Raw genomic sequence first — 18,301 nt, 5'->3', positions numbered from 1 at the left:
TGTATGATGCATAATTTTTATGTTGGAAGATAGAGCATTTTTGTAATTTTAAAACATGAAGCAACCAACAAAACTGTGTTGGCCATCATTGCCAAAAAGAAAGAATGAGTGTTGAATTTTCAGTATGGTAGAAATGCTCTGCCAGTACATTATTTTCTACCATTGTAAATGTTCACACTCGTAATTTCAAACCAGCCTCAGTTTTGTGTTGGGAAAAAGTGTTTAATCATAGTATAGTGATATAAATTTAGATTGTAAATCATAAAAGTTCTGCTTTGTACAATAATTAGAATGAAATAAAAATATGTTTTTGAAATTTTTGTTTTTTATTTATAGATCATCTTTTTCCTCCTACATTCTTAAATAAACATTTTTTCCCAACAACAGTTGCAGTAAAATTCTCGTATATGTTTTAAGTGTGTTCGTAATCACCCATTGTCTCTTAAATTATGGAAATCAATTCAGTACAAAAATATACTATTGAGGATGACATTTATTTGTGCTATTCTTAATAATTTAAAGGCAAAAAAAAATAGCTTTTCTACTTTTTGTCGTTCCCCTTTAGTCATTTAGATAAATATTCCAACAACTTCAGTAGGACAATCTTGCAGTATGTCCTAATTTGTTGCAAATTTAAAAGGTTTTGCAGTCACACTGCAGATTTATACTCAAATTTTTAGCTGTATTTATATAGTACATAATTGCTTTAATGTAAACTTGTTCTGACGTATTATCATTGGGAAAAGAGAAAAACACTTTTTCAAACACCTTGAAACTACATAAGAAAATATTTTTTTCTACTCATATCTTATCTGTCATTTTGAAAGTGGTGCAATTTATTTCGATAGCTGACATCCTTTTAACCTCTTTGTCCTGAATTTGATACAGAAATTGTAATTCTCAGGCTTTTCGTTTTATAGTAGAATGATTCTGGAGATTTTAGGTCCAGGAACTACGTAGGGATTGATGGATGTGATAAAAGTATACAGATAAATTTTGTTTTTGTGTAAAACTTCAAATTCCGGTGCCCAGAGAGAATTTTTCTCCATTCCACCCATCCTTCAAAACATGCATTTGCATATACTATAAATCTGATGTCTGCCCATTAGCTGTTCATCATCACTTCTTATCTATAAGCCTATAATCTCCCTGCAATAGATTGCCACCTGTCTGATAGAGTAGTGCACTCAGCAAACCTGCACCTGGTAGGTACGACAGTAAACCACTTTAATGTGGAAAATGCCGGAAAATAATAATAATAATAATAATATTATTATTATTCTTATTATTATTATTTTTATTATTATTACCATTATTATTATTATTATTATTATTATTGTTGTTATTCTTATTATTATTATTATTATAGTTATTCTTATTCTTATTATTTTTATTATTATTACCATTATTATTATTATTATTATTGTTATTCTTATTCTTATTATTATTGTTTTTATTATTATTACCATTATTATTATTATTATTATTTGTTATTCTTATTATTTTTATTATTATTATTATTATTATTATTATTATAGTTATTCTTATTCTTATTATTATTTTTATTATTATTACCATTATTATTATTATTATTGTTATTCTTATTATTTTTATTATTATTTTTATTATTATTACCATTATTATTATTATTGTTGTTATTATTTTTATTATTATTATTCTTATTATTATTATTATTATTATTGTTATTCTTATTCTTATTTTTATTATTACCATTATTATTATTATTATTATTATTTCTATTATTACCATTATTATTATTATTATTATTATTATTATTATTATTATTGTTATTCTTATTATTTTTATTATTATTACCATTATTATTATTATCATTATTATTATTGTTGTTATTCTTATTCTTATTATTATTTTTATTATTACCATTATTATTATTATTATTATTATTATTATTTCTATTATTACCATTATTATTTCTATTATTACCATTATTATTGTTGTTATTATTATTACCATTATTATTATTATTATTATTATTATTATTTTTATTTTTATTATTATTACCATTATTATTATTATCATTATTATTATTCTTATTATTTTTATTATTATTACCATTATTATTATTATTATTCTTGTTGTTGTTGTTGTTGTTGTTGTTAAATTCTGACATAAACATTTTCATGCTAAAACATATCTGACCTATAGTCATGAAAAAAAAAGAATAACTTGCTTTTGGAGTTCATATTCTAATTCCTTGTAAAGTAAGTCCCTTTTCACTTCACACACTTGTCTTAGAAGTTCCTTACTGTCCAGAAACACTTTTCAAAGATTTCTAGCAAGACCTTCGTCACATAGATCTTGATTACGTCAAAGCCTTCAAATCTCGAACCTTTCAGTGACCTCAATAGTCTGAGGAACAGGTAAATTCGCAAGAAGTCATGTCTGGACAGTAGGAGGCCTGAGGTGTTTGGCAAGAAAGTTCGCAATAAGATGTCCAGAATGGACGAGAGTGAGTTATAATGAAGCTGCCAGCCAGCCTTCAGCAATAGTTCAGGTCTCTTACAGTGAACATCATCTCATACATGAAAGAGAACTTATAAGTAATACACATTTTTTTAATATTTGACCATAAGCTACTCATGATGAATCAAACCGTGATGGTCTTAAAGCAATGCTAGACATTCGTCACTCTTAACTGACTTTCCTTGGAGCAGTGATACTACTTAATTTGTGTTTTTCCCATAGCAATATAACAAAAAGCCTTCTTAATATTTTTCAATGGTCTCTACTTCCAGCTGAGTTGCACACCTATATGAATTGAATTAAAATTACTTTATGAGAGCTGTAAAAAGTTCTTATTCCACATGCAAAAAAAAAAAAAAAAAAAAATCCAAGAGTAACTAATTTCATGTTCTCGCTTCTCAAAATATTTACCTTATTTGCAGTGAATTCTATAGTGAAAATATAAAATTAGAATTCATGTAGATGTGGAACTCAATTACAATTAAACAAAATTCCCTGAAGAATATGCAATAACAACTACTGTTGAGGACTCCAATCTTGGAACTTGCGAGGTGAGGTAGCGGAGTGAAGCGGGGAATCAAAAACAACAGATAACGTACTGAGGTTTGTGTATCATCATTGCACGTGTTCAATATTACAAGATGTTCTGAAAATAATTTCACCCATCGTAGACTGAAGATCGAGGTACTATCTAGTGCAAATAAATGAATTCCGGAGCAAGGGACAATCAGTTTTTTTATATAGACGAGACCTGGGTGAATAACAATATGATATTTCGTAAATGTTGGAAAAATGAGAGTGTAAGCATCCACACGAACTGAGAAGAATTCTGTAGACACATTGAAAATGTAGGAAAACAATGGGGTACTGTGAAGAACATGAACTCCAATCATATATGATTTTATAATTATTAGGCTTGTAATGTTGGGGACCGATTTTACAAGTTGACTGCTATGTACCATATAGCTGGGGGTGTGAGCTAGTACAAGGACATTGACTTGGTTCTGCAATCGATTACACAAATAACAAGGTGCACATAAACAAATCTGGACAGGTCTGAAAGTAAATATACACTACATAGCATTACAAAGATATATTTTTATGTACCTTTATGTGCAGAAGAACTATCATAGAATTATTCGTGGGTTTGAGTTTTCTCCTTTATTTTCTTGTGCTACAATGTCTCTGTATACAGTATAATATTGCTTGTAACCTCATAAATTTGTATTGCATAATTTACACATAATAATATTCCCGTCATTCACTTCAAAACTCTCACCAAATTCCACTGCAAAATATGCGCCTGAGAACCTTCAACCTTCTGCATTATTATTCAGCAGGTACGCTGTTTATGCATGCTACTGTAGTGACTGGCAAATGGAGTATTCAGCAGGTACATTGTTTATGCATGCTAGAGTACTGACTGATGAATGGATAGTCAACTTGAAACCACCGTAACGCATCCTATCGGTCCCCAACATTACAAGCCTAATTATAAATTTAAGTGGGCTTATGACAGTGATAGTGATAGTAATAACATTAGTAATACTGATGATGGTGATGGCAATAGGGGTAGTGAAAAAAGTGACACTGCACCTGAAAGTGATGCTGACATGACTTGCTCAACAGCTTCCACTTGAGGTAGGAACAGAACACAATTTTTAGACATCTGGTTGCAGGCTAGCATTAGTAATAGGAGTCTCTATTGTGAACTGTAGGGTCGCGTCGCATTCCTGTCAGGTTCCAAGATTAGAGTCTTCAACATTGTTTATAAGGTGTTATTAAAGAACAAATATAGATATATTATTTGTTACAGATAAACCTAGTTTTGATGTGGTCACTGTTGCAACATCTTATTCAAAAGTATAATTATTAATCTCTAGAAAGATCTTCTACACTTCGTACTAAATGTCTTTAAGTATATCACACATAACATTCAGATTAGTTTTATGTTACTGCCTTCACTTATATTTGAAAATCAGTTAATTGAAACTCATCAGCAGCAGTATCGGTGATTACATCAAATTGATCCATTTTACTTTTAGATAAAATAAGTCATTCCAATGTCTTATTGGGCATACTGATATTCTTTATTCTTTTGGTCATTGTTCTTGGGCTATTTTCTGTAGTGAAATGTTTACCATTCGTGAAATATGATCTTTGCAATTCTGTGATGTTTGATCAGAACATGTTAACTTCCAAAAAGCTGTTTTCAGATAAAAGCACTTTTATTTTCACATTTCCTTTAAAAGTCAGAATTCTAGTTTACTTACAAATGTGAATGAAAATAACACAAATTAGGGCACTATTTAATAATTATATGCACATGCTCATGCTTTTCTATAGCTTCTAAGTAGGTGTGGATAGCAGAAAATGGCCATTTTTGGAGTTAAGTTTTGACCAAACACCACAGAATTATTCTTGTTTTTCTGAATGATGATAGCTCAGTTGTCAGTATCTGATTTTTGTCTTACATGTTAATTTCGTTTTTTAAACAATAGTTTTAGTTGTGCTACTGGTCTCTCAATTATGAATCATATTTCTGCTACTTCCATGTTTTTATTAATTAATTAATTTATTTATTTTGCGTCTTTCACAACCATTAGAGAAACTTTACAATTACTATAATTTTAAAAAATGTAAGAGTTATTTCCAGTTTAATTTATTTTTGTATGTTTTAGTGCCCCACCATTTTGCCTGAATCTATTTATTTTAACATATTGGTAACCATCTTTGCCATCTCTGTAAGCTATCTCAGACTAATGTAGTTATTTGTTGAGATTATTTTCGTTATACAGTAGACTCCCTCTATCTGGCAAATATGAATCAATGCCAGTCTGTATAACCAATTTTGCCAGTTAATTGGAAAACAGTTTTATAAGTTATTTAAAGACATACTGGTACAGTCCTGTTGAGGTGCTGCCATTTTGCAACTGATGTTTCCTAACCTACCCAGTTCACTAATTGGCTACCTCAAAAGCTTTAAGACTGAGGCCTTTGAATTAGCTGTTCTGCCACTTATGAACAGGCAAGAAAGTATGTATTACTCACATAATAGCTGTTCGTGCAGCCAAAATCATCACATAACATTGACATTTTGTGATAACATCACACTCGCTATATATACTGCACATCATATAATAGAAATCTGAGAACCCAACACAGGTTCTTGCCTATTTTAAAGATGACGGTTTTCGACCTCACTTCCTGATGTCTAATTATTGATCTAGATGGCTGTTTCTTAGTTTCTCTTGTGCACTTCGATAATATTACCATCTAGTAGTGATTGCTTCAGGTACCTAATTAAAAATGTAGGACACTGTTTTATTTTGTAACTTATTTACTGACTGTCCCTCGTATTTTCAGTTTTCTACTTTTTATTTAAAAGTGCCATTGTTTTGAAATTGCTTATTATTTGAGTGCCAGATACGAGGAATTCTACTGTAATTACTATGGGTTTCATTTCATTTAGTGTCCTGACCAAGGGCAGGTCTTTCACTGCAAACCCAGCTTTTTCCAATCTTTCCTATTTTCTGCCTTCCTCTTTGTTTCCTCATATGATCCATATATCTTAATGTCATCTATCACCTGATATCTTCTTCTACCCCGAACTCTTCTCCCGTTCATCATTCCTTCCAGTGCATCCTTCAGTAGGCAGTCTCAATCAGTAACCCAACCAATTCCTTTTCCTCTTCCTGATCAGTTTCAACATTATTCTTTTTTCACCCACTCTTTTCTTGCTATGGATGTATACATTGTAAAAAGTGTCAGAGAGATTAATTAAGAAGTGGAAAAAGCATTGTCAATAACAAATTTATAAATCTGTATGTTTTGTATTTTCAGACTGGCGTAGATCTTACACTACCTACTGTCACAGTTACCAGACCACCACCAGGTTTCACTTCAGACACTAGTGTTACGAACAAGCAGCCTTTACCAGCCGAAGGACCATCAGCTTCGATGCAGAAGGCTGCAGATTTTCGAGATGTACAAAGCCCGACATTTCCCCAATTACAAACTCCACATTCCAACATCAATCAGCCAAATTACTTAGTGCCCCAAACACCATGTGTGAACCCAGTACAGATGTTCCCAAGCTCTTATTTTCCGCAGACAGTACCTGTTCAGCAGCCTATGTCTTTCTCTGAACAACTTCTACAGCAACAAATATTACAAACAATCATGTTTAATAACCCTGCATTGGCGATGTTAGTCTCTTCCCAGATGGCTGCTAATCATATCAAAGCTGTAGCAGCTATGAATACTGCTCTTGCATTTCCAGTACTTAATCCTCCAGTGATGTTCAACCCAGCCCCAATTAACCCTAGAACCACTGTTACTGAAAGGGCAGCAAATTTAGGACAATCAGAGGTAGATATTTCAGAGATTTCCACTGCCTTACGTAAAGATTCTGCAAGTCAATATCAGCCAAATCAACCAGTGGTTTCAGAACCATGTACCCCAGAACCAATAGTAAATCATCCTGCTTCTCCAGAAGAGACAATGACACGTTCCAGCATCCAGAATAGAACAGCAACCACTAACACATGGGAATCTCCAACTTTTTTTACCAAACCTAAAAGTGATAAAGTTGATCAAGTAACTCAACACATGTCACAGTTGTCGGCTGGTGTCCAAACAACTAAAGACTCTACCTTATTGAGAAAAGAAGTGGAAACAATAAAGACAGTCGAAAATAGTCCTTTGGTTCCACGTACCTTATTGAGAAAAGAAATGGAAACAATAAAGACAGTCGAAAATAGTCCTTTGATTCCACCTTCGATTTCTGTCAAACCTGATTGTGATAAAAGTGACCAAAAAACTCAACACATGTCAGAGTTCTCGTCTAGTTTTGAAGCATCTTTTAACCTTTCTTTAACAAAGGACTTGAAAACAGTAAATCCAGTTCCCAGTAATGACTCAATGGAAAGTGCTTCAAGCTATTCAGAAATCATAAACAATGTCTTTGAAGATGCACAAAAAGGTGCAGAATCCATTGTTCAAGATGGACCATGCGATGAGCTCAACCTCGGTTATACATCTGGTTCAGATGATATTTACAGGTAGGCCATTGTTTTTTTATTATGTTTTGAAGAGTCAGTGTATGTCAGATAAATCTTTTGTCTCAAAAGTTTTCTTTTCGTTATAATCATTTGCATTATTTGTAGAGCTTCAAATTCAACACTAGAAAACTTTGTTACACTGCAAACAACAAATTGTTCTGTTAATACAGTTCTTATACTTATTGCTACGTATTGGATTTTTATGTACTAAAAGCTAATATTCCAAGTAGCTATGTTTATAAACGAGAAAACAATATTCCTGCTCTTATATAAATAATACTGCTGTGTTTGAAAGAGGTATTCAATTATACCAAATGATGCAACTCCATGTTCGTTATTTCATCAACGTAGTTCATGCTTTTCTCTACTCTTGGTCAACAGTTTCCTCTCACAGAAGTTTGTGGGTGGCTTCACTACTGTCCATCTGTGTGGTTATGTTGCAGGGTCGTCAAAACAGGGACATCACTATGGCAGTTACTTAACTGGGTCCATTTCTTTAAGTTATTTTAAACAGTTTATAATATTACGTAGAAGTCCAATTGCGAACAGTAAATGTTTTCAGGAAATAGCTAAGATGATCCAATCACAAGCCTTTATAGAGGGACCAACAGAAATGGGTGGGGGAAACCGAGATGCAACATAACCACTTGGACGGATTGTAGGTAGTGTTTGCTTTTCAAATGCAAATTCAAATGAACACTCTCAACCATTATTTACAAATTAGAAAGCATGCTTCCACTAGATTCATTCTCCAGTCTTTGTGTTAAAGTTTGGAATGATGTGAATAGGGCCTCAGAATTGTTCTGTTCTATGTCACATACATTCAAGTATAGTTGGTGTAATTTTTAACTTTTAATGTCTAAGAATCCGGTTTCTATTCATCACGTAGCATGTTAGATTTATATTATCACTGGGAATGTTAACTTTTTTAACAATATACATCTCTTCGTTATTCATACACTTCTGAATAGCTAATGTTGTTATCTCAGTAATGTTTCTTATGCAGTTTCAGGACTTTCGAAGTAATACGTGAAGTCTTTTACTTCTTGGGAGAATGACTTCCAAAGAGTATCCATCTTCATTCTTGAGTGCTTCACTCTCCAGTCTTGTATTACTTTCTTCCTGCTTGAAAATAAGAAAAATGTTTCATACATATCCTAGACTGGCCATGTCCAGTTTTTAGTTCAGTAGCTCTTATAACATGTGTCAGTTTGGACAAGAGATCTCTAAGAGAGGGATCATCTATCTAACACAGTGTATAAAGAACAAGAGATATTTTTAATAATCTAGTGTTCTTGTAATGTAAAATATAACAAATTGCAAACAAGATAGCTATAAGAGTAAAGGTTTTCTCTTTAGATGGCATGAAGGTACATGGGAGTAGAGCACCATAATTTCATGACCTTTGCATTAGAATGAGGTAATATGTTGTTGTTTTCTAATGCCAGGCATTTGACAATAAAGTCATTTGACCTCTTGCACTCCAATATTTTTCAAAGATATTATCATGGCCAGCCACTGAAGCACAGATTTTGAGGTGTTCCGAATCCATTTCTTGGTTTGAGTTGCACAATGGGCAGTTAGGGGACTGATATATTCCAATTCTATGCAGGTGTTTGGTCAAACAATCATGGCCTGTTGCCAATCTAAATGCAGCTACAGATGATCTGCGTGGTAAATCGGGAATTAACTGTGGATTTTGATGCAGAGAGTTCCATTTTTTCTCTTGAGATTGTGTTATCAAATTTTGTTTGTTGAAGTCTAAATATGTAGATTTAATAAATCTTTTCACAGAGTAATACGTAGATTTAGTAACAGGTCTGTAAGTAGCAGTGCTGCCCTTTTTTGCTAAAGCTTCCGCATTCTCGTTTCCCAGGATTCCACAATGGGATGGTATCCATTGGAATACAATTCTTTTATTGAGTGATATTAATTGAGAGAGCATTTTAGTTATTTCTGCTGTTTGAGATGAAGGTGTGTGTTTAGAGACGATTGATAGAATAGCTGCTTTGGAGTCTGACAATATAACTGCATTTTTAAATTTGTTGATGTTGCAAAGAAGATTCCTGAGACTTTCACTTATTGCAATGATTTGTCAGCGCTGTATTTCAACCACTTTTTTACCTTTCGGAAACATCCAGTGCCCAATTTTACAGAAGACAGAGTGGATCCTGACTGAGTATAAGTTTGGCAGTTACTCTACCAATTGAGCTGCTGGGACGTATTTTTGTTTTCTGTGAAGAGAGTACCAACCTCTTACACTACCCTCAACGTGGAAGACCAGGGAATTAAATAAAAAATTTCAATAACAGTAGCTCCATATAACATAACTATTAAAGAAATTTCTGAGACTCTGAAAACATAAACCTTTGTCTTGGTTCCTTGTATGCCATACCTGTGTAGGAAAGCATGCCAGTACAACCCCTATGGAATTTACAGTCAATCTGCTTTCTAGAACATTCACTGAAAACATTCCAGATGGCCTCCTGGATAGCAGTTTTTCATTACTGCTGCACCAGTGATAAATACGATTATGAATTATGGAGAAATATCTTGGACATTTCATGTTGCGTATTTTAGTATATTTTCGGGTTTCCATATCTTCTTCATATCCCATAACATGTGAGGGTTACATCAGTCTGGCGATTTCGATTGTGAGGGATATAGGGAGCAAGTCTAGTGGTAGGGCTGCTATCTTTAAGTCTCTAAACTGAATTGAACAGTATTTCCTATGTTCTGGATATCACAGTTATACTGCTGATGCTTGGTTCATCAGGACCTCGTTTGTAAGAACAGGGAATCGGAGAGGCTATGTTTTTGTCTCAATAATAAATTATTAGGAAGAGTGAACATTGTCAACTACCTTGGATTTTTATCATCATTTACACATGACCTTGACATACAAATATAATTATCGAATTTATTAAAACGTTATGCATAATAAATTCAGTTTTGAAACTATCATTAGTTCAGAGGAATACATGAATCAAAATTTATAAAACTCTTGCCTGACCAGTTTTATCTTATGGATGCGAAACTTGGACCATAAAACACGTGACTCCTCAAGAATAACTGCTGCTCAGATGAAGTTCGTGAGACGCTCTGCAGGAGTCACAAAATGGAACCACAAAAGAAAAGATGATATCCTGAAAGAACTCACAACCAAACCAATATTACAAGTTGTAAACAATCAAAGGAAAAATTTGGAAAATTATGTCAGAAGGATGGATAGAACATGCATCCCAAAACAAATCCTGCAGTATGCTCCTTATGGAAGATCTGTTGGTCGCCTAGATAAAAGATGGACTGATGTGAAACTGTAACAGACCACCTGGTCTAATATATGTTTTGGATGATGATGATTATTGAGAAATAGGATACGGCAGTGATTACAAAATTACCCTGAGGAAACATGTCCCATTACATCGTGGACTCAAATCTCCAGTGTGGAAAATTGATGCTCCAACTGTTTGGCTAAGTGTGCACAAGACCTTAACATAAAATTAGCTCCTTTCTTGTAATGGGACCATTATCTCAAAGAAATTGAATCTGGCAGATTGCTGATTTCATCTGCGTGAATACATGCATAATGGAATGTAATTGGATGCAAATTAATTTTGTAAGTCTTGAATGTGAAAATAAGACTTATTTTCACTTGAAGATGGATGGAAAAATTCCATTTGTGACCCACAAGGATATATTTTGTCTGTCCTCTAGTATGTAAATATTATTGATTGTAATTGATAACTTAGTTTAATATATGAGTTTAATTAATTGTTTTCACTATTGTGTAATCAATGTTATAATTTTAATGTCTGTATGCTCTCTCAATTAATATCACTCAATAAAAGAATTGTATTCCAATGGATACCATCCCATTGTGGAATCCTGGGAAATGAGAATGCGGATGCTTTAGCAAAGAAGAACAGCACTGCTACTTACACACCTGTTACTAAATCTACGTATTACTCTGTGAAAAGATTTATTAAATCTACATACTTAGACTTCAACAAACAAAATTTGATAACACAATCCCAAGGGGAAAAATGGAACTCTCTGCATCATAATCCACAGTTAATTCCTGATTTACCATGAAAATCATCTGTAGCTGCATTTAGATTGGCAACAGGCCATGACTGTTTGGCCAAACACCTGCATAGAATTGGAATATATCAGTTCCCTAACTGCCCATTGTCATTGTACAACTCAAACCAAGAAATGGATTCGGAACACCTCAAAATCTGTGCTTCAGTGGCTGACCATGACAATGTCTTTGGAAAATATTGGGGTGCATGAGGTCAAATGACTTTACTGTCAAATGCCTGGCATTAGAAAACAACAACAACATAATTGAAAGAGAAAAATTCTATCCTGCCAAAATGGTTCTATTTGTGAAGTTTTCTAGAAAAAGGAATTGTGAATGCTGACAGGTGTTACAGCACTGACATGGGTGAAAGCCGCCATTTCAATGAAAGAGGTCATGCCTTCTCAATTCAGACATCATCCCCTTTGATGTCAATGTAAGACTCTGCACAACAGCAAACATCTTGTCAAATTTGGTCACTCCACTATAGTCCCAACATCATGCCCAGCACCTTCCCCCATCTTCCCAGTTATGCAAAAGTTAATGAGAGGGTAGCATTTCATCAGCAATGAAGAAGTTAAAGAATTAGTTCGAAAGTTAGTACATGTGCAGGGCACAAACGTTTAGGAGAAGAGCTTCTTATACTTCGTGAAGTGGTGTAATAGCTGGTGACTTATTTACAAATGGCTTTTAGAGAACCCAGAGGTTCATTACCACCCTCACATAAGCCTGCCATCGGTCCCTATCCTGGGCAAGATTAATCTAGTTTGTGGTGACTGTGTCGAAAAATAAATGAAGAATTTCACCTCCAATCCATAATGTATTTGGTCTCCAAAATGAAAATTCCTATTGATGACAAACCTGTGAAACTTATTTTCGGACTACTCTTCATATTTTTGACGAATTATTGTGCATTGAGTTTAAGTAATTCGTTGCAAATCCATATGCATTTAATCTCTCTCTCTCTCTCTCTCCTTTTTTTTTTTTCAGGAGTGATGATAGTGAAGAGATTTCAGATACTCCACCACCTAAAGTAAAGCAAGAGCCACACTATGTTAAGAAAATAGGTACGTTATTGTCAGTATATATTGCTTATTTTTAATAATTTATAGTGGTTACAGGCAGAGTAAATCTCTTCAATATTTCCTGAGCACATGGTTATATATCCATTTGATTAGACTTGAGCTATGATGTGCCCAAAAGAGGTGAAACTGTGATTATAATATTTGACCGATGTTTTTAAATTGCAACTACAGTATTATCTTTTAACTGCTTCGTTACTTGACACACAACTGACAGATTTCTTCTCCTTCCCTGTGTAATGTGATTGTGTGCCACTGCGCAACCAAAAGCCAGAGCTCAGGTCCTAATGAACAGCTTGTAAAATTACGTCCATATTGTACACAGCCAAACTTTGCTACTGCTTTTGTTTGTGTTTGGATAACAACCCCGCCCTGCTATCAAGTCCCTAAGTTTGTCTAACATTTCCAAGTTGTTTTTATGCCTTTCAGCATAAGCTTGCTTCTAAAAAAGCAAGGGTGGCTAAAAATTTGGAGGTTTACTTTTATAAAATCAGTAATTATACAGACAGCCCCAACAAAATATGAACGAATTTATTTTGTTAATATTGAGAAGCTATTAGTCATTTGTTCATGATACTGTTGGAGAACACAAAGCAGGCTTGGGAGTTTATGTTAAAATGGTTTTGACAGTTTTGCAGAGAATAAAGATTGTTTTATTCTATGCTGAAACAAAGTCTTTGATTCAGATGAAGCGCCAGTACCGTCAATTTTTTAACTGTAGAAAGGCACCAACTTCTGGATCAATTCTCCAAGTAGTGAGAAAATTCAAAGAAAATGGAACTGTTCTTAACTTAAACAGCGAATTCAGGTACACCAAGAACTGTTACAACAGTAGAAAATGTTGAAGCTGTGCTGCAGTTACTGGCTCGGAGTGCTCATAAAGGATGACACAGATGTGCACTAGAAGTTGAAAATGAGACCGATGTCTCTGAGAAGAATTAAAAAAATTGAGTGAAACACATGTTAACAGCAAATGACAAACATATCTGCAACAACATGTGCAGTAACTTCATTTTCAAGATGGAAGAAAATGAGGACTGGATTCAGAATAATTCATGGATGAAGTGCATTTTCATCTCAATGGTGTCGTGAATCGTCAAAACTGGAGATTCTTGGGTTCCGGTTCACACCCACCAGAAGAAATGTGGAACAACCACTTCATAGTCCGAAATGCACTGCTTAGTGCGCTCTAAGCACGAAAAGCATTATTGGTCCCTTCTGGTTTTCAGATGAAAACAGGAATATGCTGACCGTCAACAAGGAACAATATCAACATATCATAAGAAGATTCATAGAAACATTGGATGATTTCGGGATCCAACAGGATGGTGCAACACCACATACTGCAGACTCTATAATTGCATTCTTGAAAGGACTTTTTTTGGGCTCCTCACTCATCAGACTTAAGCCCTCTTGATTTCTTTTTATGGGGATATGCAAAGGACAATGTTTATGTGCAGAAGCTTAGAATCATCTGTGAGCTGAAGAGAAACGTGGAGAACTTCATTGAATCTATATCTGACGACATATGCCAGAGAGTTATTGACAATTTTAAAGAATGTTTAAATCATTGTATTGCCATTCATGGTGGTCATTTTGAAAATGTTATTCATCGTGCATGAATCTCCCATGTCCTGTTTTTAAACATGTGCAGTAATAATTGAAATATATAAAATAAGTTCAGGATTGTTCATTATTAAAATCGTTCATATTTTATTGGCGCTCTGGTATTATAGATCCTATCTAGCCAGAAATTATACCATTATTGCATGAAATCACAGATTTTTCTTCCAAAGTGCGTGCTGAAAATGACAGAATAAACACTATGTAATATTAATCTTCATTAACTAAAACACGAAAGTCACCTTCAATCATTTGTCTTCCACAATATAGTAATTAGCTCTAATTAAATATTTCCACATGATGAAAATTATAGTCACTTCATACCTACTGTATAGGCCCAAAAATAAGCAGCACGTTATATCCAAATTTTAACTGTGAAAAGTTGAGGTGCTGCGTATATTCGCGATTCTGGTAGTGAGCACAATGTACCTATGGGAGGAGGTCCGCGTTTTAATAAACAGAATGCCCATAGAAGCGAATAGATGATGTTAATATTGGTTTTGTGTTTCATTCTTTCGGGTTTACCAACCTTTTGTTATTTTTATATTGTAGGAAGAGCTGTGACATCATAGCTCCGATGCCATTAAGTCATTCTAGTAAATATGTTGAAGTGCATATGACATGAGTGGAATGTCACCTTGATGTCTGCTGTGTGCAAACCTCTGTGATTGTAAACAGATATAGTGTTGCTGTTGTAGTTGTATGTTAAAATGGAGAAGCTCAAAAATATTTAGTGCATACCTCAGACATATTAATCCCTTCTCTATATTAAGAAAAAAGTTCACTTATTAGTTTATTACTATTACAGTTAATAGTGATTGATACCATGTCTAATAAGAAAAGAAATCTGTTGAAGGGAAATTCTGTTGTATTGTTTTTCAACCAGAAGGTGCAGCAATGAATCAAACTATTTTAAAAACGTTATCAATAGTGAATGATTAGATTTATTTACCTTTACCACAGAAAAGCACAAAGTACAGACGTGGACAAATTATTAACAAAATTGACGATTTTTATGATAATTCTGTTTACAAAATTTGACTTTTCAATTTAGACTACAGTTGACAATTACAATCTATCATTACAATAGATAGAAATATACAAAAATGTTAACTGTAGTTTAAATTGAAGAGTCAAATTTTGTAAAAATATATAATAAAAATCATATTTTCCTAATAATTTGTAAATATGCAAAAATGTCAACTGTAGTCCAAATTGAAGAGCCAAATTTTGTAAAAATATATAATAAAAATCTTCAGTTTTGCTAATAATTTGTAAATATGCAAAAATATCAACTGTAGTCCAAATTGAAGAGTCAAATTTTGTAAAAAATATACAATACAAATCTTCAATTTTGCTAATAATTTCGAAATACGCAAAAATGTCAACTGTAGTCTAAACTGAAGAATCATATTTTGTAAAAATATGTAGGCCTAATAAAAATCTTCAATTTTGCTAATAATTTGTCCACGTCTGTATACATGTTAGCATTTAGCTCTGTCACAGTTACAGCCTTTTCCCTCTCATCGTCAAAGAAGTACGGACTTACAATTGCAAAAGAAGATATTGCGCACAATACTGTCACTTTCATACTGTGAAGTGGTTTCTCATTAATTTCTTGTGGCTTTGTGGCAGACCAATAACGGAAATTTTGTTTGTTAATAAACCTGATAAATGAAAATGGGCTTCATCGCTCATCAGTAAGTTGTTAACAAGATTCTGATTTTCATTAATTAACTGCAGAAGCGTCTGACAGAATTGAAGTCTGTTTCCATGGTCCTGTTCCTGTAGTGCATGAATAATTTGAATCTTATGAGGGTGGAACTGAACAACATTGTTGTTGACATAAAACTCAGAAGGTTAGAGTGGCTGGGACACGTAGCCAGAATGGAGAACAATCGCACACCCAAAGCTCTACTAGATGCATTACCAGTAGGAAGAAGGAAAGTCGGACGACCTAAATTGAGATGGCTGGATGATGTTCAGGCTGACCTAACAAAAGTTGGAATTAGAAGATGGAGAACACGAGCATTAGACAGGAGTGATTGGTCGGATGTTCTGAGGGAGGCTAAGGCTAAACTATAAGGGCCGTAATGCCAATGATGATGATGATGAGGGTGGAACTGAAGATCATTATGTAAAATCCGACAAATGCTGCGATGGAAAGCCCAAGTGACACAGAAGGACGACACGCAGACTGGCATGGACTCTATTCAATGGCCTCACTCACTGCCACTATGTTGTCAGGTGTGCATACTGTTTTTACACTACCACCTTTTTTTCTTTTGTGTAGAACCAGTAGCCTCAAAGTTATGAACCCAGATCTTGATGGCATTAGCTGATGAAACAGCATCATTGCGATGAACCCCAAACACTCTCTGAAATTCATGCTGAGCGATTATGTACTGTAACTGTCACCATTGTAACTGAAATGCTTTAAAGTGTTCTACCAGTTGGCAGTAGCGTCATTCCCCCCACTCAAACCAAATCAAAATAAGTGCTGTTGCAAAATTGCTCGATTCATTGCCGCACCTTGTACTACCCTAGATAGGTAGAATGAAATAAAATTGCATATCAGTAATTTTTCTTCCCCTCAATCTCTCTGATTATTGTCTTTTTTATATTTCTCCCTCGACGAATTTTAAAGGTGTGGCCTATTTTCGGGCCAATACGGTACATTAAAATTCAGATCTGTTAGTAATCATCTTATCATTGAGAAAAATGAATTCCTTATCACAGGCTGTATCCATCAGAAAAGAGATTCCACACTGTTCGACTAGCAGAGTAGAGTAAAATCTAATCTACTGTATGTGGAACCTTTGGAAACCAAGCTTTATTTTTAAGAAGTATTTCATAATATTGTAGACAGCTTATCCTATCAGCAGCTATATGTTTTAAAACAGGAAAGGCATTTTCACAGGAAATGTATAGTTTTTCTATTAACACATTCAGTTATATAACAACATCTGATGTTCTTAATTCCTAATATTTCAGAAATGGCAAACAAGATCATTCACTTGATTAACTTTTCCAATAGAGCGTACTTAAGTGTTGACGAAATAGTGCGAGCCTTCACAGACTTCAGTGGACGTCACGTAATCTTAAAAATATTGGATGCAAAGGGTATTCGACTACCTTTCTCTGAAATAGAACGGAGAAAGGAATCCACTATCTTCGAGGCTCTTGATGGGTAAGTATTTTTATTTCAATTATCTCTCAGATTTACCAGTACATCCACATATGCTGTAAAGTATAGAAATTGTCGAAATTAAGGCATACACTTTAGAAACCCAGTTCATCATGACTTTTCACTTTTTCACTATCAAGAGAAATCATTGTAATGCTGCAAAATGTATGTTTCGAGATTTAAATACTTTCAGCATCTCTGATACTGAAAAGGTGATTTTGGGCATCCTGCTTGTTTATTTGTGTACAGAAATTTTTCATAAATTATTGGACAGATTTTGTTAATATTCAGTATGTAGACTGTCCGTTCATCTACGAATAATGCATATGAATTATGGTAATTTTTGTTTTAAAAGTTAATGTTTTTAACAAATAATGTAAAAAAGTGCATTTCTGAAAATCACCTCTTTGATTTTCCAATTTTCTTTATACATAAGATAAAATGACAAATGAAACAGTATAGACTGTAGCCTACTTTTTTTTAAATAGTTGTTTCAGAAAAATTATGTAAACAAATGGCATAAGTAATATTTACTGATGACTTTTCTTTTTAATAAATCTACTAGCTTTTGGGTGAATATGTTGGAGGCAGTATTGAATTGTGACTTTGTTCAGCAATGATGGAGAATTATCTCTCATCCACTTGAAAGTGGATAAATAATTTTTATATCGAAAATAACAGAACAGCTGTAAATCTTGAAGATGCAATGGGTAAGAGAGTCCAATCCATGATGATGATGATGATAAAAAGTAAAAGC

The 18,301-nt window shown here is 33.7% G+C and overlaps 1 protein-coding gene across 6 annotated transcripts in view; it reads left to right on the top strand.

Moving 5' to 3' along the window:
* LOC138705231 (tudor domain-containing protein 5-like) overlaps positions 1 to 18,301 on the top strand; it is a 245,950-nt gene that overhangs the window by 197,473 nt on the left and 30,176 nt on the right. For all 6 annotated transcript variants that reach the window (XM_069834040.1, XM_069834041.1, XM_069834042.1 and 3 more), the window contains 3 exons: positions 6,349 to 7,568; positions 12,643 to 12,719; positions 17,352 to 17,547. In XM_069834040.1, the coding sequence (XP_069690141.1) occupies positions 6,349 to 7,568; positions 12,643 to 12,719; positions 17,352 to 17,547 (1,493 nt within the window). The remainder of the gene's footprint in view (positions 1 to 6,348; positions 7,569 to 12,642; positions 12,720 to 17,351; positions 17,548 to 18,301) is intronic.

Source organism: Periplaneta americana, chromosome 8 (assembly GCF_040183065.1).
Source record: "Periplaneta americana isolate PAMFEO1 chromosome 8, P.americana_PAMFEO1_priV1, whole genome shotgun sequence".
Classification (NCBI taxonomy): domain Eukaryota; kingdom Metazoa; phylum Arthropoda; class Insecta; order Blattodea; family Blattidae; genus Periplaneta; species Periplaneta americana.
The sequence above is the reverse complement of the archived record's forward strand: the minus strand, read 5'-3'. Positions and strand labels throughout refer to the sequence as shown.